Genomic DNA, 21402 nt, shown 5'->3' on the forward strand with positions numbered 1-21402 from the left:
ATAAAATTTGATACAGTAAAATTAATAAAATACTTTGCATAAATAAATGTTTACTTTAAATAAAAACAGAAAATATTTATACCTTCTTTTATTCAAGACAAGCTATTTCCAGTCATGGCATACAAGCTATCTCAAATCCTAGAAATTCAGAATTGCTGAATCCCTATGACTTTAGAAGAAAATCTGAAACATAAAATTGCAAATGTCTGTGATTTATATATTCCTTCAACAGAAGTCACAATTTTATGGATTCTGTAGATTACTTGCATTGCACAATGATGAGTGATTCCAACTTTGCAAAACTGCAGAAATATCTTTAATTTGGTGTTGCCATTTTTGTTTACAGCCCTTCATAGAGATAGTAGACAACAAGACATCTGAATGCTGATGAAACTTGGACAGTTACTCTAATGATTGGTGTGCGTTCCATACTTCTTGGATAATAATTAACATAATTACCTTGTACAATAATTTAAAATAGTAGCATTTATTTTTGAAGACTCAGTATATATAGTTTGCATTTTCTAATCAAACAGATTTATGAAGAATTGTTTTTAGTTTTGTTTTCAAGTACAGTTTGTAAATATGTACAAGCATTTTATTATTAATTGGAATGTTATTTATTAAGCAATGATTTTTATTAGCATTTTTTTCTCTCTTGATTTTCAGTTCTTTCATGGATAAGCAAAAATTAACTTCAAGTAAAGCAGTTTCATCATCAGCACAGTATGCAATAGGATTGTTACGGCCAGGTAATTAATTAAAAATAATTTTTTTTGAACTCTAAATTGAAATTCAAATTACAGTATACTTTAAATATGGCCAGCAAAAATACATTTTGGATTCACTCAAAATAGAAAATTTGCACTAGTTATGAAAGATAGGGCTTTAAATACCAGTCTACTACTTTGAGGATATGAGATCAAATTTAAGTGGTCAAAATTGTCATAATATTTCGTGAGTGGTCTGATCCAGACTGCAACTGTCTGGTTGCCTCCATTAAGAACCTGGTCAAACCCACAATGAAAGGACAAAAAGTGTCAAGAAAAAATTAAAGAATTATTTTTTTCTTTACGAATGTGAATATATATATAACACATTCGTATATATTCATATATATATTGTTTAAGTTTATCGTTGAAATGCAGGTATTAAGAATTGTAGCTCTGTACTTGATCCCTCACGGTTCCTTGCAAATGTCTACAAAAGTTAGGGATGATCTGTTAAGAATCTTTATAACTTTGTACTTATTCTTATGACTTGCAGATATTTATAACAGTTAGGATATATAAAAGTAAAATAAAATGGTTGGCAATATTTTTGTTTCCAAGTCTTTCTTAGTGATAAATGAAGAAGTACTTCTATATTTTAATATTTAATTTAGGATCTAATTAGAGTAATCCAGAAGCATGTGTTCAAAATATATTTGTGAATATGAATGTCTTAATCTGAACTGTTGTAAGAGAAAAATACCTAAACTGAGTTTGGAACAAAGCTTTTTTTATTATACAAAATTAGTGAAAAACATAATAGAATTAATTGTATTTTCTCTGTTTCATAATATGGTATAAAGAATTGTAAAGCTGGACATCCAAATGAGTGATTCCACTGTGCGATTTAAATTATTCTGGCACTGTACATGTGCAGTCTATGTAAATGAGCATCTAAATCACAGGTAATTGCATGATTTAGACACTCAATTTGAATATACTTTTTTGTTGCTCGAATCAGATGCAGCCAATCGGCAATGAGTGAATTTAATCAGATTGTTTGATGTCATTTCCTGCAAACTGGCTGGTAGATGAATGCAATGACCAAAACCAAATAATTCACAAATGAAGTGCAGTGGATATCCAGTTTTATACTGGAAATTTCTGTATTAGTTTCTGTTTAATCTTATATAACCTAAAGTAGATGTTACTCCATATCAAAAAAGCCATTTGGTTTTTATCTTGGATAAGCAATTTAGTTAGGCTTTCCTATTTTGATCCATCCACATTGGTTTTGTTGTTAGGCTGAGATCTCCACTAGTGTAAAAATGAGTGTAAACTCGCACTGTAATTATTTTTAATCGTGTAACCTATTTGTTATTGATTTGTGGCAGAGGTTCCAAGTTTTTACAGCAACAATATTGTTAACAGTAGACCAAGTGCCAAAAGTGTTTACTTTTCACACTTGGTGTAATATCAAAACTAATCAAAAAACTTCACGAGCACCAAAACGGTGAGAGCAAGATATAGAACACAGCAAATGTGCATAAAAGCTTGTGTGAGGCCGGGACCTTGGTTGACTGACGGAAGTATGGCTGTTGAACCAGGGTCAATAATTTGGTGATTTATCTTGTAAATGGTACTGGAGTTCCATGGCCAAGAACTGGTATGAGATGATTTAATTGTTGCATACCAGACCTAATTGACAGATCCTCGATCATACATTGTGAGAGAGAGAGAGAGAGAAGGATAGTTTGCGCAGGTTAACTTTTGATGGTCATCTTACAGAGAGTTCAAAGCTGAAATTGCTGACACTCCTGTGGGAGCTGGAACAGCTGCATCTTCTCTGAGACAGAAAAATACACATTAGAGTAAAATTTATGGGACTGTCACCCAGGGAAGGGCTTGGCCTGACTCCAGAGGGGAGCAGCCTAGATGGGGAGTGTTCGGTGATCCTGCAGCATGAATCGCATCCCTGGCAACAGACCAAGGACCAATGAAGTTTCAGAGGACCATTGTTCAGACCAACCACAACCTCAGGATTTCGGGTGAAAATGGGATAAAAGCCCAAGATCCAAAAGGCATGGGGAGGTTGGGAGAAAACAGTCTATGCGAATCAGCTAGGGATTGTTGGAGCGAAGGCTAACCATGCGAATCAAGTACTGAAGAGGAACCTTGCAGACCTCTCCATGCAAACAAGTGCGGCTAGTGATTTCACCTTCCAAAGGAAATTTGTGTACACTGTGGTCTTGTGCACCGTGGACCTTTCCATCATTTCTTCTCCTTCAAAAGAAATCCTCTTTGATCTACGAAGAAGGACTTTTTTTGGATAGGGTGATTTACGTGCCTACGTAGGAGGGACTCTCTATCATTTAGTGCAACATCTCTTAACTGGACAGCTCACTGTTTTTCTGTAAGCATAAGTTTACCCAAATAAAGTAAATTTTATCACTCCTGTCTCTGTGTCCTGCAATCACTACCCCATACGTCCAAAGACTTCTCATGTCATCCTGACGGGTCGCAGGAAAAGAGAAGGGCAATAGACCTTTCACTTTAGGGCAGACCCTAAGCGAGTGGTGTCAGGCCTGAAACCTTACGCTTGTTTTCTGCAATTTTTGCATAATGTCATGATGACGTAGAAGGCCACTGACTTCTGGTTGGTTGACATACAGTTTTAAGGTCATATCCAAGTTGAAAATTGAACACTGTTCAACTAGCTTTATGCTTGCTTTATGCCCTGCTCTGATGTAAAATATTGTGTTCACATGATTAAAAATAATTACAACTAGAGTTTCTACACTCATTTTTATGCTGTGGAGTTTCTACCTTAATAATTGTCTTGTTGAAATATCTAAATAGGTTTGGGATTTCATTTGCAAAAGACAAACTGCAAATTGTACATTGACAGTTCAAAAGGATAACCTTTTCAACTGTCCATATTCAAAAAAATTTGCATAAATATATACCATATTATGAGATGAAGTATTTTTTTATTACTTTAGTTAATTAATTGAAGTTTAGTGTTTACTATAGTTAACTGACTTTAGGCCATCCTGCATTCATTGCTATTTATTTATTTTAATATATTGCTATATTATTATTTGAAAAGGACGGTTTACTTTTTAAATTCAATATCAATGTTGGGATAATGAATAATTATACCAAAAAATAAATATTTAAAGTCTGTAGATTGAAATTATTATTAAAAATTAATATGTTTTTTTCTTATATTTGGCATAAATATCCATTAACATTAGTTCTAAATTCATTTCCAGGTAAAGAATTGCACTTAACTCCTCTTCATGCAATTATTCAATTACGACCAAGTTTTACTTATCTGGATCAATCTGACAGTCGAGCCAAAGCAGAGCTTAAAGAAAGTGACGTCGGTGAGTGTTTCATTCCAAATGTTTTATTGTTCGTGTTATTTTATTTAAAAAAAATTACTTCAGTAATATTTAAAACAATCATGAATTTTCTAGATGATCCTTCACAAGATGAAGAAGAAGAAGCTCATAAGGTAACGGTGAGATTTGCCGGTCCCGATAGCGATAAGGCCCGCCAAGCTAGAGAACGTTCTTATAATTACATACAACAACAACTAGCAAATGAACCCTGGGTTAACGTAAAATATCATAAATGTGGGGTATGATATCCTCATATATATTTGTATACATTTTTGTAATTTAAAAATATTTCAAATGATGATAATTATTTAGTCTCATGAATCTGAAGAAGAAATGAACAAACTTTTATGTACCAAAACTGATTTTGATGCATCTAATTTATTGACTACATCGGAAAATTATGTGAATGCCTTATTACCAGAAACACTAAGACTGTAAGTTTTGATTTTTTTTTTCTTTTGTAAGATCTTTAATAATTATATTTTATAGAAGCAATATTAAATTATTGATGCAATGTATTTGAGTGACCTGTCATCAAAACAATTCAGCTTGATTATTGCTCTGAAAAGGCTAACAAAAGTTAAGATACCAGTACAAGAATACATATCTGGTGTGATCAAAATCCCTAAAATCCGTAACTTAAAAGTCCCCTTCCAAATCAGCACACTTAGCCCAGCATCTTTCCACTTCTGGAGACATGTTTTGAAGTCTTCTTCTGTGATTCAGCTGCCATTTTAACTGGAATTTGATTTTAGGGAAGAAAATCAAAGTGCGTTAAGTCTGAGGTATAGGATGGTTACCATACCTTTCGAATGCTGTTTTAGCAAGAAACTGAATGCGTTGCACTGTACGGACAAGTGCATTGTGGTGGTGGAGTTGCCAGTCACTGTTCTTTGTAATCTAACCTCCTCAGACATTGCATTTCATAACTGCTGCAAAACTTTACAGTAATATTTGTTGTTGATTATTTGTTTTGTCATAGTATGTTCTTGCTGCATGATTCCCTTATGGTTGAAAAACTGTCAGTATTGTCTTCACATTGCAAGAACTGTGTCTTGCTCTTCTTGGGTCTGTGAGAGCTTGATGTTTTCTGCTATGAGGATTGGGTCTTAGTTTCAGGGTCATGTTGATAAACTCACAATTTGTCACTAGTTATGATAATTTTTAAAAAGTTCTTGTCATTTTTGGCACACTAAAGGAAGTCATGAGCAGTTGAAAGTAGGGCTGTAAAGTTGGTAGACCAAGCCCTCAACTCCAACTCCTGCCTCTAAATAATAGTTTAAAATATAGTTTGATTATATTAACCTAGAATAGAATTTCATCACTGCCAAGTTATTCATCAGACATTTCTATTGAAAATGAAAGAATTTAACGTTTTTCACAGAGTTTTCCATCATCAACTACACATTGACACACACTATTTTTTCTTATGTGAAAAATATTCAAAAACATTAGATTTAACCCAAGTCTTCTTAGCTATTTTCTATTGGTCTTTTTACAATAAAAATTAAGAATTAGGTAACACAGAATGTGTTCGAATATAAATTTCTGAAAAGAAAATTAAGAGTAATTAGCAATATGCAAAGAAGGATCATGAACTAGGAGAATTATCAAAAAATAAGATCTTAAATTACAGGAGACTCCTATAAAGCAAGTTAGGAGGTTAATGCTGCTATTAGGAGCATTAACCATTATGAAGTACATAATAAAAAAAAACTGGAGTCTGAATTGGTCCACTTTTGCTAATTCTTACTCCTCTAGCAATGAATTTACTTCCAACTCTGACTCTGGCCCTAGCTGAAACATGTTCCTATATCTGGTCAGCTAACTCAATTTTTAGCACAGATTTTGCTGAGACATGTCTAACTCCCAAGTCTTTGTAAGAATGGACTGCATTGAACTGGAAAGTCTCCCTGACCAACTGCACTTTTCTCTGGAATGGATGTCTTGTCAGGAGTCTCAAGTTCTGAAGGTCCCACAAATCGACAAGTCACTGGGACCAGACAATGTTAGGTGTCTGGTCCCAGTGACCTTATTCAAGTGGTGCTGGAGACCTGCAGTGAGTGGTTAGTTATCTACCAGACCCATCTTGAAACAAGAATCAATGAGTCATTGGTTCTTGTTTAGGCTCAGAAGTGTAATGAAAGTAAAGTGACCTGGGACACCAATGATCTGTCCCATCTACCATGTCAGTGAGAACGAGAGCATACATATTGGGACCAGAAAGATGGTGAACTAATGCCTATATAGGACAGTCCAGAGGAAATTCTGATGGAGATCATCAACAATTCTGACATAAAAATCAATCATCAAGTCTTGGTATGGGTGCAGAAGACTAATTGAACTGTCTAGCAACCTGTTCTCTCCAAAATTTCTCTCGGGATAGCTGGTATTCAGTAGGAGTCTCAGTCTCATCTAGTAAAGTAAATAATTAGAGGACTGAAATGACTCAACCTATTCTCAAATATTCAGTGGGTGAGGAGCCATAAGGGCTAGTAGCTGATGCTGGCTGACTTCTCATCTCCTCAGAGGAACTCTCAATGTTATATCTGTCCATCCCAGTGATAGAGGCATGGGTACTTGCATCTGTGGAGAGTGGTCAGGTAGGAGCATTTTTCCCCCAACTAGGTAGGTTTCCTGGTGATTTTCAAGCATAGCTGTTAGCTATCATTTGTTGTGTTTGCACTTTATGTACAGATCCTTAATTATTAAGACTATCTATATTGTGTCTGATAGTCAGATTGCCTTAAAGATCCCGTACTCTTGTTGGGTTACTTTGGCACTTGTTTGGAAGTGCTGTTTGCACCTCAGTGAACTGGCTACTCACAATCGGGTCTTTCTTTTGTGTCTGCTAGGACATGAGGACATTGCTAGCAGTGCAAAGGTCCTAGGTTGCTAGCATCCTATTTGGCCAGTAAAGCTTACCTTTACTGGCTAAATAGGATGCCTGATATCATTTTGTAGGGCCCAGATCAGCTTTGGGTATTTCTTATAATACTTTCTCTAGAACTGTTAAAGATTGGACTGCCTCCAATCATTCTAAGCAGTGGAAGTTAACTCCCAGTTTAAAGCAGAGTAAGACTTTTATTTTTTACCTTGCCTGCCTTTGGGCAAACTAACAAATTCCTATCTTTCAATAGGAATCTTGTTTGCTTTTTGGTCATTGTTGGGGTGGGTTTTGGTCTGTGCCAACTGAAACTTTCTTCGTCAGCCTCTTGTAGACTTGTTCATTTGGTTCCACTATGTTGAGTTCTGGTGAATTCTCTACTTTCTTTTGGAAGTCTACTGTCTTTTTTCAGAGAGATCATACTTCCTAAGTAATATCTTCTGGAGTGGACAATGGACAATTTTAGAACAAGGTATGTTTGGACTACTGGTTTACACTTGTACAATAAAAATAACTTATCTTATGATTCAGTGATTTCTCTGCACAGCTGTCAGACACATATTTGACATTTTATATCAATGATTACTGCTAATTGTACAGTTCACTCTCTGAGAATGTGTATTTAGGATCTGGTAAAATTCAACAGTGTAAAATTAATTGTTAATAGAGAAGTCATGGCATCTGATTGATTTTGAGTTTAAAAGAACTAACAACTTGTTTGAAAAATATTTGAGGTGTGTTTGGACATAATTTGGTAATAAAATAAACATGCCAACTTTAAGTTTCATTTTGACAGTTTTAAATGATAAAACCCATTTTGGGAGATTATTTTAGTGGTTAATGATGTTTTAAAGCAAATAGTGACAAAAATTCATTGTTGATATCCCAGGAAATTGCAGAAAGAACAAATGTCAACTATTCAACAGTTGGTATATTTGAAACTTATAGTGAAATGATGTTCTTATTAATCTAATAAAACAACTTAAGATGGTGTAAACAGATTTTTTTCATTTAATACTTGATTTGTTTCTTGTTCTTTCTATGTTTATTGAGAAAAACATACAAAATTGCTGTATTGAACTTATCACACAGGAACATATAGCAAAGAGAAGAGACTTTATTATTTAACACACATTATTTCTGTATTATTAATGTATCAATATTTTATGCAGAATTTATAATTATACAAATAAGGACTGAAAAGGGTACAAATAACTCAAAATGCATTTTTACCACTTTGTACAGAAGTAATGTGTCTTAAATAATAATGTCTATTCTATTCTCTTTGCCATGTGTGTTTCTGTATGATAAGTTTGACATAGGATACATTTATTCATGTATTGTCAGAATCATCATACCATATAAAATATGTTAGGCCAGAGGAGCCCAGTGACAAGCCAAGTTATGTGTAAGTCATACATAGACAGGCCACAAATATTGTATATTCTATATGTACAAAAAGTAAACCTATTTCTAACATGTAGTAAAAAAGTAAGCCTAATCTAACCCATGAACACATTTGACACATGTGTTCATGGGTCAGATTAATATGTGCCAAGGGCATTTACAATACTGGATCATATTTTATTTATTTATTTTTCTCAAAAGACACTGTGGCCAGGTTGGCCTTTTACAAGCATCTTAACAGGAAATCAAAACAAACAAACAAACAAAAACAGGACGTGAGCTGAGAAAATTAATTAACAACAAATATCGTTGAATCTTAAGTTTTTTTCCGTTTTTTTATATTTTTTCTGAAGATTTCATAACTCGATATATTACGTAAATCGTTGTACAGACTATTCCAATAGAAGATTAATTGAAAGATCGGTGCAGATCTCCCCACCTCCAGTTTAACAATTGGAAGACTATATTCATGAATTATACGAGTTTCTCGTGTTGATTTGCGACATTCACTTATACCAATTCCGAGGAAGCTGTTTTCTTTTTTTCCCTTTATATATTTGAAGCTCTCCAATAGCATCTGTTTCCTGTAAATATCACTAATCTTGTCAATATTTTCGGTGCAGTAGAGTTCGGATACTGATTCCATAAAGTTTAAATTATAAATTGAACGCATGTAACGATTTTGTGCTATCTGAAGTTTGTTAACAGCGTATAGAGATGCGGTTCCCCATACAGCGATACCGTATCTTATTCTAGATTCAATGCAAGTGTGGTACAGTCGTTTTGAGAGTGATGTGCTTAAAAAAGCCTGAATTTTCTTATTTATCCCAGTATACTTTGCCAGGGAAAGTGCAACATCATCTATATGTTTATTCCAGCGCAGATTATCATCAAAAGTTACTCCCAAAAACTTAATAGCATTTACTTTTTCTATGTTAAAATCAGTTATTTTAATATTTAGGTGATGCGGATTGATTATTTTATTCCTATTTGCAAAGCAGAGGAATTTAGTTTTATTTTTGTTAATTACTAATCCATTGTTTTCCATATAACTGTTTAAAATTTTTAAGATGTGATTCAAATTCTCCTGAAGAATTATAGCGTTTGTATGAGAATAAGTTATCACTAGATCATCAGCGTACATCAATATATTTTCTTTTAGTATAAAGTTAAACAAGTCATTAATATATATATTGAAAAGCAGTGGACCCAGGATTGAACCTTGAGGAACGCCCTTGTTTGGCCTGAAAGAGCTAGAGATAATCTGTCCAATTTTTACAAAGTAAATTCTATTTGACAAGTATGATTTTAACCAGCTTAGAGGAGTCCCTCTTAGACCAACAGTCTGCAATTTTTGATACAAGAGTTCGTGATTTAAGCTATCAAATGCTTTTGAAAGGTCCACAAAAACAGAAATTGCTATTTTAGATTTGTCGAGTTGTGACGTTATGGATTGTTTCAAATGCAACAAAGCATCTACCGTCGAAAATCCTCGTTTATATGCGTATTGGTTTCTGTGAATAACTTGGAATCTGTCTATAAAAGTTGAAAATCTCTTGTAAAAAATCTTCTCGAAAATTTTAGCCAACACTGACACTATTATTATGGGACGATAATTTTCAATTTCACTTTTTGATCCTTTATTTTTATATAATGGCAAAACTAAGTTTTGATTTAGTTTTTCTGGAAAGTAACCGTTTTCAAAAGATTTATTTATCAGATACGATAAAGGTTGAGCTAAAATATCGGATATGTGTTTTAAGATTTTAATATTTAAGAAACTGATGTCTGGAGTGCTGTTTTTCAAATTTTCTATAGTATTATAGACTTCTAAGGCCGTGGTATTTTCCAAAAAGAAAGTATTAGAAATACTAACATTTGTTATATGTTGCTTCGAGTTGATATTGCCGAAGACATCTGGAGCAAAGCCTTCCAATGACCTATTGTGCTTGGCAAAAATATCACTAAAAGTACGCTCATCATTTATCATTTTCCCTTTGTAAATCAAATGATCTATTTTAGCCTTATTCTTTGTCCTGGTTACCTGAAAGGGTAACGTCTTAATGCTTTTCCAGAAGTCAGAAGGAGAAGTCATAATCTTCAGATATAAATATTTAGAGACATGCAAACCAAACATGAAATATTTCCTTTTTTGCTTTTATTTCTCTTACTCTTCTCTTTCTTTATCCTTTTTTATCTTTCCAGGCTAAATATACTGGGTTGCTGTTGTCTTCTCTTTAGCATGTCTTGTTATAGTAGCATATCTTTATATTTTGAATTGCATAAAATTGGTACAATATAAATTACATTGCAGTCAAACCTCAAGTTTCAAACTTAATTTGTTCCTAAAAGTTATTTGCAAACCAAAACAAAATTTCCCATAAGAAACAATATAAAATGGCTTAATCTGTTCCCAATCCCCAAAACAAAGCCTTTTTATTTTATCTTTTCAGCTGTATTTCATGAATAAAAATGCTTACAAATGCAATATAATCTTCTTTAGATTCAACTGCAGTGCATAGGCTATCAAAAAACAGAAATAGTATCTTTCCTGCATGTTTATTGAAATCTAATTTAAATAGCAACATCATCGAGGTGATCTTGTGCCACTAACTTCTGAATCAGTAGTCCTGTCATTTACGGTCTGGCCTTTGACTTTCTTTAACATATGAAGTATAGGGAGTTGACCGCCTGTGGTCGGCTCTTGCCGAGTAGTTCATTCGGCAATGGGGGCAAATATGAGTTCAAAATTTTGTTTGTACCGAATTGTTCAAAAAACGAGGCATTCAAAACTCAAGGTTTGACTGTATATTAAATGAGTTTATATGTAGATCTAACAATTGTAATGGTCTTAAAATAAAAATTATTTATAATTATAATTTTATTTGAGATAGATTTAGTTCCTATAGAAAGAAAGTAATATTTTCTGTACACAAAATCTTTCCAAAATAAGCTTTTAATATACAGTGTTCTTTATTTTTCAAAGATTTTTGGCTATTCATGCAGCTATCACAATACAAACAGAATGCCCAGTTTAAAAAACAAATTAACCACATAAAATAAGAGCAATTTGTAATGGACATATAGTAATGGTTGGATAAATATATAAATTAAAATCACAAAATTTAATTTATTAGCACATTATTACATCTGAAAATTATTTATTGTATGCCCATTACAAATTATTCTTATTCCATGTGTTTAATTAAATTTTTAAATTAGATGTACTATTTATGTTCTATTCATTGTATCCTGAACACAACTGAAAACATTTGAAAAGTAACAAATACTGCTGGTAAAAGCTTGTTTTGGAGAGTTATCTATAAATCTTGTAAGCCAGTATTTGAATTGTAGAAATATTTTCTTTTGATAAAATGACAAAAATATTGACAAAATACAGTTTTTTCCAAGTCATTTAAAATGGTAGCAATATTATTATCTGAGGAGTATGCGATGTATACCAGTCAATAGAGTAAATGTCTAAGTTTTGTCTAAACATCTGCATACAAACATCTTTTTGTTTATTATCTGTAGGAAGCACTGTAAAGAAAAATGGTAAGATGTTTTGTGTTCTGCCATCACAAACTCGGAATCAGTCATCATTCTGCAAAAAGAATGTTTGTCTTATGTGATGGATCACTTCGAAATTATAATTGATAAATAATTTCAAAGTGATCCACTATTACCGATTTTGAATTTGTGAACTGCAGAATACAAATTGCCTTCTCAATTATGGAATTATCAGTTTTGTTTACAATGCTTCCTACAGGTAATAGACAAAAAAAGAAAATCCAAACAGTATAACTGGATTTCCAAATGCATCTGCTTGGTTGCAAAAAATGCAGATTTGAGCCCTGCAGCTTTCTAACTTATTTATTTAAAATTAAAGTCTAATTACTAATGTTACAGGATGGTGGCATAATTGATTACCTTTAGGTCATATTCTCTAGTTTAATCAATCTTTCACTTCATAAATAACTCTTCTAGCCTTATTATTTTATCAAATTAATTAGATGAAATCATAACATTGGATAAAAAATTTTATATTTATTACATTTAGAGCTCCGACGGTGATTACGGCCAACCAACTCTCGGCCATGTCAGATATCAAGAAGTCTCCTCTCGTGGATCAGATACGCACTCTTGTATTAAATGGTGAGTATCGACTTTTTATGTTAAATAGATTTATAGATTTTATTTTATAATGTGTGTCTTTATTGTAGAAATGAGTTTTCGGATTAATGTAGTGTATTTAAATGTGAGATCTCAAGAAGTTTACATTACTACTAAAAGAACCGTCTATCATATTCAATTTGCGACTTTCTGTTCTTTTTTGTGATTTTAATCAAGAACTGCATTTTTTTGAAATATTGTCCAGTTTCTTATGTTCTTAAGCTGTTTTCTTCTTAGTTGATCTGTTCTTCCTTCTCCTTGTCCCTTTCCCAAAAATCCTCATGGCATGTATCCAACAAGAGTTTATTGTCTTTTAATCTAATATAATTTTTCAAATAATTTATTTTTTATTTAAATTTTATTCATTTTCAGCAAAAGTAATACAATTTCACAGGCTGCTGGAATGCGTGACTCCGAATTCCGACGTGGCGGCCATTTTACGACTACTTCAGCAAGTCGCAATGCTGGTGCAAGGGTGTTGGGTCGTCAAGAGGTAAATTCTTACCTGAAACTTACTAAATGGCTTGTTTTTATATTTTAATTATTGTTCTTAACGATTAATCATCTGATTTTAGTGACGTAATCTATCCAAAAGATAGTATTAGTCCTTTAACTGGGGTTAATTCCGAACTGCTTTGTAGAGCCAGAGATTACATCGTGAGCATAAATTTTTATTATAAATTATGAAATTGTAAAAATAAATAAGATTAATATATATTATTTTAGATGTGGCGATATACTCAGGAAAATATCTTGAAAAGAAAAGAAATAATGTCTATTGTTAAGGTTTGTTTTATTTAAATTATTTTTTCAGTTTAGAATGATTTAAAAATTTAATACGAGGGGTAATTGAAAAGTCTTTGCTATCCTTTATTTTATCTTGAAAAATAATAGTTTCAAAATTTCAAAATATACATATGAGAGAACAATTCCTTCTGCATCATTTCGGCAGTTTGCAATTCTATCTGATGAGATGTGTGGAAATGTAGGAATTCAAAATCTGTCAGTTTCCACACACCAGGAACATGGAAGTGAGATTCAGTTTTTGTAAGCATCCAGCGAGAATACAAGAAAAATTTATTGAGAAATGAGTGTTTTGTACAGGGACAATTGCCTATAGAGAACTGGCGTGAATGTCATCTCGTGACAAGTCATTGCTTTTCTTTCTGTGCCATACTATTTGTGGAGGTGTATTAAGTTTGGCTTGTGTCTGAATGTTTATCACATGTAGAAGATGGCAAAATGTGCATTTTTACCAGGTTATTTAACAACTCTTATTGCTCAAGATGCCGACTGGTACAAAAGTAAATTGTAATGTGTGATGACTTGATCTGTACGTTGATGACTCAGTCATTTGTAGAAGATTATAGTTCAAGACTGAAGAAATAATATGGTGACACCTTGTCTTATAACCCAATTTTTAACTCAACTATATGAATGCATACAAATCACTTGATCCAAATATTTTGGTAAAGAGTTCTTCAGAACATACTTTCGTAGCAAGAGAACTTTAAGCACATTAAAACAAACTATAGCACTAGGTTGTTGCATCATTGTACCGACTAAAAATGTATGTTTTATGACAGTTTTATTGACCATTGCACAACATTACTCCTAAGTGATGCATGGTAATTTTTTTTTTGCTATAATTGTCAGATTTGTTTTGTTTTAAAATTTTCTTACACCATATCTCTTCTTTATGTGAACCACCAAAGTTTATGCCTTTCCCATTAAAATTTGGTTATTCTGTCTGTATCAGGTGACATTATAATGGAACAGAAATGTTACAAATATGGCACTGGGAAAAAATGCATACGTGCAGTCACATATATCCAGGACTTCAATGTCACAAGCACATTGTCTATTGTTGCAAGGTGTGAGTTGGTAGTGAGATGGTCAGAAATGAAATAATAAGCATCTAGGATGTAGGATGCCCAGATAGAGCCATTTACAATCCCCTGCCATACAGTCTGAATCTTACATCTTGTGATTAACATCATTTTTACCTCCTCAAGAAGGAATTAGCAGATTGCAATTTTGAAAGTGGTGATAATGTAAAGACAGCAGTTTGACTGTTGCTGCAAAAGCAACTGCACATGTTTTATGACAATACTGTCTGAAAACTTGTGCCACAATGGGAGAAATGTTTTTGCCATCTTAGGAACTATGTAAAAAATTAGGATATGAAAAAATAAGGCACTAGACTTTCAAATATATATTTTGAAATTCTGAAATAACAGATTTTGAGTAAATATAGTTGCAAAGAGTTTTCAATTTCCCCTCATACTTTGTTGTTTGTGTAATTTACTTAATTTAAATAGCATGTTTGATTAGAAAAGCAAATAAAAGAATGATTTTAAGAACATGAAAATATATAGCATGCACCCTGTTCCATATCATTGGCCGGACTGCTCTGTGATGATGGCCATTAGCTGAAAATTGGGTCTAAAGATAATGGAAAGTGTTAAGATGTTGGCTTACCACTGTGGAGATCAACATTCAAATCCAGCTTAGTTTATTGGGCTTGTCTGTATTTATTAAAATTACATAAAATTATGTTATGTAAAATACTGATAGCCTCAATGCTTCTGTGAATTGTTTCTTTCAGTCTGCATATAGTTCTGGGCTTGGTCTTGTATATTTTGCCTTTTAAATGTCTCCTATAAAATTTACATCATTAATGTTTCATCATCTCAGTCAGTGAGATACCCTGTATGAAACTACATTGGTCTGATTGACTCACTCACAGACAAGAAATATTTGAGTAGAAGTGGATTTCTGTAAGAAATCCGTTTTCTACTCAAGTGTTCAATAAGTTAGTAGAAAAATCCAAAATCTCAAAGAAATTATATATTTTAAGTTCTGCGAGATGTCTGTCTGATTGTTGATATCTTACAGAACACCACATTGTCTGAGCAGTCAACTGAAGTACTTTGTCTATTTTTAAGAAAGGGAATTATAAAAAATATGTACTTTAATTTATTGCTGTAAACATAAAAATTGTTATAGTGATATTTCAATATAACCATATTGAGAACTATTTGTATTTTGTCATTTCTTTTTAGTTACCTCTAGAAGATATTACAGAAATGTTACGTCATGTAGCGCATTGGAAAGCATCTTTAGGATGGCAGTTTGCCTATTCCTTTGACGAAAGTTTTGTGTCCAAGTAAGTTCTATTCTGTATGCAGAACACTTTTACCATACTGTCACACAGAAGAGCAAGCTCTTGTATGTAAAAACACTTGTTTTTGTATTTTTGAAACATTCATCCTGCTTTGTGTGTAAGAAAGAGCCCTGGGATTTAAAGGTACTTTGCAAAATATAGTGTTGATGTAGAGCATATATAAGAGCATGATCTTATTGCATGGAAATAAGTAAGTTTTCATCTATACTTGTTTGTTCTATGAAAATATATTCAAAAATGTTATAAGGTAAACCATAAGAAATGCATGACATGCAAGATTTAATCAGTTCTCATGTTCCTAATTGTGGAAAGGTTTCAAATTATTTAGAGATAACAAAAAATATCAGCATTATACTTTTTATATAGTGGTAAGGAATGGTGAATTTATCAAAATTTCAGTTTCAATTATATATTGTGAATTGATTTTGTGGCCAAAGTATAGTTATCTTTGCATTTGACTGAGCATATGACAACCATCGTCTTCATAGTACACTTGTCACTTCACATATGCTTTGTCAAATATAAATATGGGTACCTCATTTATAAAAATGTTTGGTGATTAGAATGAAATGCATGGAACATGTTTTTGAAAATGCATACAGTGTATTTTTGAAAGTTAATTTCTAGATTTTAAATTTCTCAAACATCCTTTGTATTATATGTGATATTAAATCTGGCTTTTAGCCTTGTTTTTTAGGTACTGTTGGGTTAAAAAAATTATAAATGTATAAAAGCAAATAAGTAATTGTAATTGTGCATTATTCAATTATTTGCTTTTACCAAAGTCTTCTGGAATTCAATTCAGATGAGCATGCCTGAGGAATTTTGCATGGGTTATCAGTTCCGGATACATTTGGCCTCTTCCCTCGATGTTTTGTTATGTCCATTGCAAGCTGGTTTTTCCCAACTTGTGATGAATATGAAGGGGAAAAGGCCATCTTAGTGTCCATGGGGCAGGAAGAGCCCGAAATTAAAACAAAAAATAAAAATAATGATTGTGTGTTTATTTTTGTAGTTTTAACAATAAATAATTGCGCATATTTACATTTGCAGGTATCCAGAAATAGTGCAAAGGCAACAGATGTTGTGGGATGCACGATATCAACAACTGACAAAGATACTACAGTTAGGAGCCAAAGATGTCAAAGGTAAATGTGTTCTTAGTTATAATTATTTTATGGAAACTACAGTTATTATCTGGTATTTTTGTATATGTACATATCTACATTATATTTAACCTAATGAAAAATTTCAGGAACTAAATTGCCAAATTTGAAAGCAGAAAGGCAAAGGAAAACTAAAGTACAGACAACTTTAAGTAGTGTGACTGAGAACTGCATAGTTGAAAATTCTTGTGTAAAGATGGACGTGGATGTGCCATCAAATGTTAGAATGTCGCCAACTGCCAATAGAAAGGAATCTGTTAACGAAAACTTGTTAGAGTCGACAACAAACAAAAACAGTTTGATAACTAATGGACCACATCATCACGTCTCTCATCCAAACGAGCACCAGTCTAGTTTATTAAATACTGAATTAATGAGTGCTGTTCACGGAAAACTCAGGGAAAAATATTGTTTAACCTTGACTGATCTTCGCAATACGAAACTGGAAGCTTCCAGCAATAATATTACTAACATACCTGACAAAGTTTTAGAAGATTGTATTATAGCAGTAGGAGGACAAAGACTTCATAATAAGGTAGATTCTAGTTAATGAAAACTTTCTATTTAATTTGTTCCTATGCACTAATTAAATTGTCAAATTGTTTTAAATAGTTAAAACTTTCAATACTTGCTCTTAATTTGGTAAAAATAAACTTTTTCAAGTGTTAAGTCTTTAAGATCTTCTGTTCTTGGATTTCTTAAGTCACTTAAGTATTTTACTAACATAATTAAAAGTTGCAACCCATACACATTCAGATCTTAAAGTAAATGTTAATTGGTTATTTCTGACCAAATCTTAGGCCCCACTGCACATGAATGACAAAATTATTACTGTGAATGTCAGGCAATTGGTTTGACCTGCCGTCTTCTATGACCTTGACATTTGACAGAGATGTTGGGTTTTGCTGTATATCAGTTTTCATTGTTTACTAATTTTGCTGTCTCTCTAAGTGTTTATTCTTGATCACGGATTGTGATTATAGGTATATTTGAAATTACATTCATATGTTCAACATGGTGATTCAATTTCAGTGAATTGTACATAGATAAAAATGCTAACGTAGAATTGCTTTGTCTGGAATATTTAAGACTTGAAAGAAAAAAACAACATAACCATTGTCATCCCTTTATTTTTTGGTATTATCACAATTTTCACTGTTCAACCAGACAATTTTATAATTGTCCTTTGGAAGTAAGCTGTATCATCAGGTAAATATAAGATCTAATCTTAGCCAAATATTTCAGGTGTTATATGTATTTAAATACAGCCAAAAAAGACATAGCATTAATCACTGAAATAATGCAGAACTGTCTACTATCTAACACACACAGAATACAGGGTGTCAAAATGAAGTGTGCGATTATAAACATTTATTGAACTAAAACTATTGGATGTAACAATGTATTATTTGAAATAATTTACTAACAAACATTTGTTTGCACTTCATTTATGAAAGTTCAATGTGCACATCATGGCACTTGTTAAAGAATACACGATTTCTTGCCATACACAAACCAACATCCCTTCCTATTTCAGGCGTAGGTTGGAATTTTACTATTACTTAGGATCCTTCTACTATAAATTGCATTCATTTCTATACAGTCGACCCCCCTATAACGTACGTTCCTATAACGGAAATTCCTATAACGTAGCGAAAAAATTGTAGCAACTTTCGTATAACGTACCTCCTATAACGTCGTTTCGCGACAAGATTGATAGAGTCTGGACCAATAGTGGATGAGCAGCCGAACTACTTTCCTCCGACCCTGCGCCACGCTACGGAGCGGCTAAATTGAGTTTGCTATCGTCTGTTTAGTATTATATATAAATTATATATAAATTAGGTACTGTACATATAATTATATATTAATTATATATAAATTAGGTACTGTATATATAATTATATATTAACTTAATTTATTGTAACTTTATTATAATTATATATATGCTTTCTGCCGCCTGGCAACACGCTACGGAGATTTTAGGCTAGTAAGTTGAGTTTATTATCGTCTGCACAGTATGTAAATTAGGTACCGTAAGTCTAATACAGCACTAATTTTATACATTTCTTGTGAAAGAAACACTTCTTATTCAACGGCCATAAAAATTATTTATATTAATGATGTCTCCAAAGGTCAAGTTATTTTTCTGCGAAAAATTCGTTATCAGAAATCGCGGCCGCCGTTTCGTGTGCTGTTCCGCGACGAAGACAAGCTTTGAACAACGGGCGTAGTCGAACGGTACACACTCGGTAAGTAATCCTATAATTTTTTGTTTATAGCATAGTTTATACAGATTATTCCCAAAAAATTATACGTATTTTGGAAATGTTGAGTGGAATTAGTCTAGAATCGGTTAATTTTATAGAAGAAAACCTTTCAAACAGCCTTAGTCCGTAAAGTTCCCACCTATCGGGCTGCGATTGGCTCATGTATTTAATCATTCCTACAACGTAAAATTCGATTAGCGTGGAACGTATCTAAGCGTTATAGGGGGGTCTACTGTACTTCTAAATGCTCAGTAAAGTCTGGAAGACTTTGTGGTATAAGGCTCTGAAATGCAAAAATTGCATTCTGGTCCACTTGCCATCTAGCTCTATTGGTAGCTATCAAAATTAATTCTTGCATGTGCATAATCTGAAACACTGTTCCCATTTCGAATATTGCATGTTGCATTTTTCTGTTAGTGGTAATTTCTTTGTAAAAATACGTAGAAATCCCTTATGTCATTTTGACTCACCTTGTATTTTGTAAATGGCATAATATGCTGTTTTAAAGTTTTTCATACTTTATTTTAAATAAATAATTTGGTATAAGCCTATTAGTTATTTTTAAATTCTTAATTTTAATTATTGCATGAGCTTGTTTTTAATGTTGTGAATCTGTGTTGAAAGCAAGCTTTTTTTTTAATCTGCTGGTTTAAAAGGTTTATTTTCACTGTGGTGCTGTAATCAGTGTTTTAATTAACATTCAATTGTTGGAAACCGAGACTTTGTGTAATTAAAAAAATTTTAAATGTAAGCGATATTTTTGAGTATTTATTTCTAATTGAATTTTTTTGCATTTATAGCAAGTAATTTAATCTTTTGTGAAGGTTTAATTTTAGTTTTTGATGAGTAAAATTTATAAAATTTTAATCTATATTTCAAAATTTAATAATTATTCATCCCAGTTAAATTGTTTAAATTAAAATTTTAGTTTGAAGGTTTAATTTTGTGTCATTATGTGTAATTGTGTTATGTATTTATTCTACTATGTTAACACATTGTTAAAGAAATTTCTCAAGCATAAATTCTATTGAAAATGCTTTTCTTTATGCATAAAATTTTAGCATTTCTGGGTCTTAATTTTATGATGGATGGTGTAGTGTCTAAGTGTTTTTTTATTTATTTATTTTATTTAATTCTCTTTGCCCTGTAGACCACAGTGAAGTGGCTGGATGGTAAGGGATGGGACCCGACATATCTGGACGGACCACCCCTGAAAAATTCATGGGGTTTTTTGACCCATTTGGGTTCTACCCCAGGTCACCCAGATCAGTAGGCTGCTGCCTTAGCTTGGCTATCCAGCCATCACCCAAATGCACTTCAGTATCTAAGGAAGTTTCTGTTTCAACAAAAGTAGTTTGAATTGGATCCATATCCTGGTTTCTTCATTTTGATTTTGAATTCTTTTTCAGTGGCCTCAAGAAACTAATGCAGAATCACTGTTTGCCTTAACACAATTTGGAGATCATCTTGATAAGGTATGCTAATAAGATTATCCAAAAGTTGTAATGTATAAAGATTAAAATGTAGTTTTCTTATAGTTTCGTGGAGCTTTGGTGCAACTCTTTGCAAAGACTGCAAAAATTCGAATAACGACGCTACAAAAGAAGTTATTGGATGAAGTCGGAGAAACATTGTCGAATGCCGACTTTAAACAGATAATCCAGGTATGTTGAATTTAAATTGGCATAATTAATTTTAAATCAAATAAGATAATGAATCTATTCTGTGTTTCAGGAATATTGTGTCTGTAAATCTGGATATTATTATTTAAAGGGAACGATGCAAACGGATTCCTAGCCTCGGCAATTTTTTTTTCTTTATAATTTGTACATAAAATATAAATAGTGGATTATAATTATGAACTGTTAGAAATCTGTTGCTATGGAAACAAAATATTTTTGTTGACGAAACATTGTCTAAGTAAAATATAATTAATTTCCTTAAATTCCTACAAATATGAAATGAACACTGACTGCATTTTTATCAGAGTTTTCATTTTACTTAAAAAGGAAATTATCATCTGATTTTTATTCAAGTTTAAGGAAAAGTTTTGACGACCGAAAAACCGATCAAATCTGCTAAAAATTTTCCGAATTTTATGAAAATGAAGCAGTAAGTAAGGCATTTTTTATGGGAATTTTTATATGAATTTGATTTTTGAACTTGTATCAAGTTCATGTTACAGAAGTTGTATC

At 32.4% G+C, this 21402-nt stretch overlaps 1 protein-coding gene across 1 annotated transcript in view; it reads left to right on the plus strand.

The window, feature by feature from the left end:
- The window catches only part of LOC111613239 (DNA-directed RNA polymerase III subunit RPC5-like), a 67219-nt gene extending 45825 nt beyond the window's left edge, over positions 1-21394 (plus strand). Inside the window, exons 4-17 of the mRNA XM_023354590.1 lie at positions 670-752; positions 3986-4099; positions 4193-4356; positions 4430-4551; positions 12472-12566; positions 12957-13077; positions 13160-13241; positions 13311-13370; positions 15650-15753; positions 16825-16919; positions 17027-17472; positions 20617-20682; positions 20746-20871; positions 20942-21394. Of these exons, the coding sequence (XP_023210358.1) occupies positions 670-752; positions 3986-4099; positions 4193-4356; positions 4430-4551; positions 12472-12566; positions 12957-13077; positions 13160-13241; positions 13311-13370; positions 15650-15753; positions 16825-16919; positions 17027-17472; positions 20617-20682; positions 20746-20871; positions 20942-21004 (1741 nt within the window). The 3' untranslated portion in view covers positions 21005-21394. The remainder of the gene's footprint in view (positions 1-669; positions 753-3985; positions 4100-4192; positions 4357-4429; positions 4552-12471; positions 12567-12956; positions 13078-13159; positions 13242-13310; positions 13371-15649; positions 15754-16824; positions 16920-17026; positions 17473-20616; positions 20683-20745; positions 20872-20941) is intronic.
- Positions 21395-21402: the final 8 nt, after the last annotated feature.

The sequence above is a fragment of the Centruroides sculpturatus genome, unplaced genomic scaffold (assembly GCF_000671375.1).
Source record: "Centruroides sculpturatus isolate CEXI.00-Female unplaced genomic scaffold, Cexi_2.0 scaffold134, whole genome shotgun sequence".
NCBI lineage: Eukaryota > Metazoa > Arthropoda > Arachnida > Scorpiones > Buthidae > Centruroides > Centruroides sculpturatus.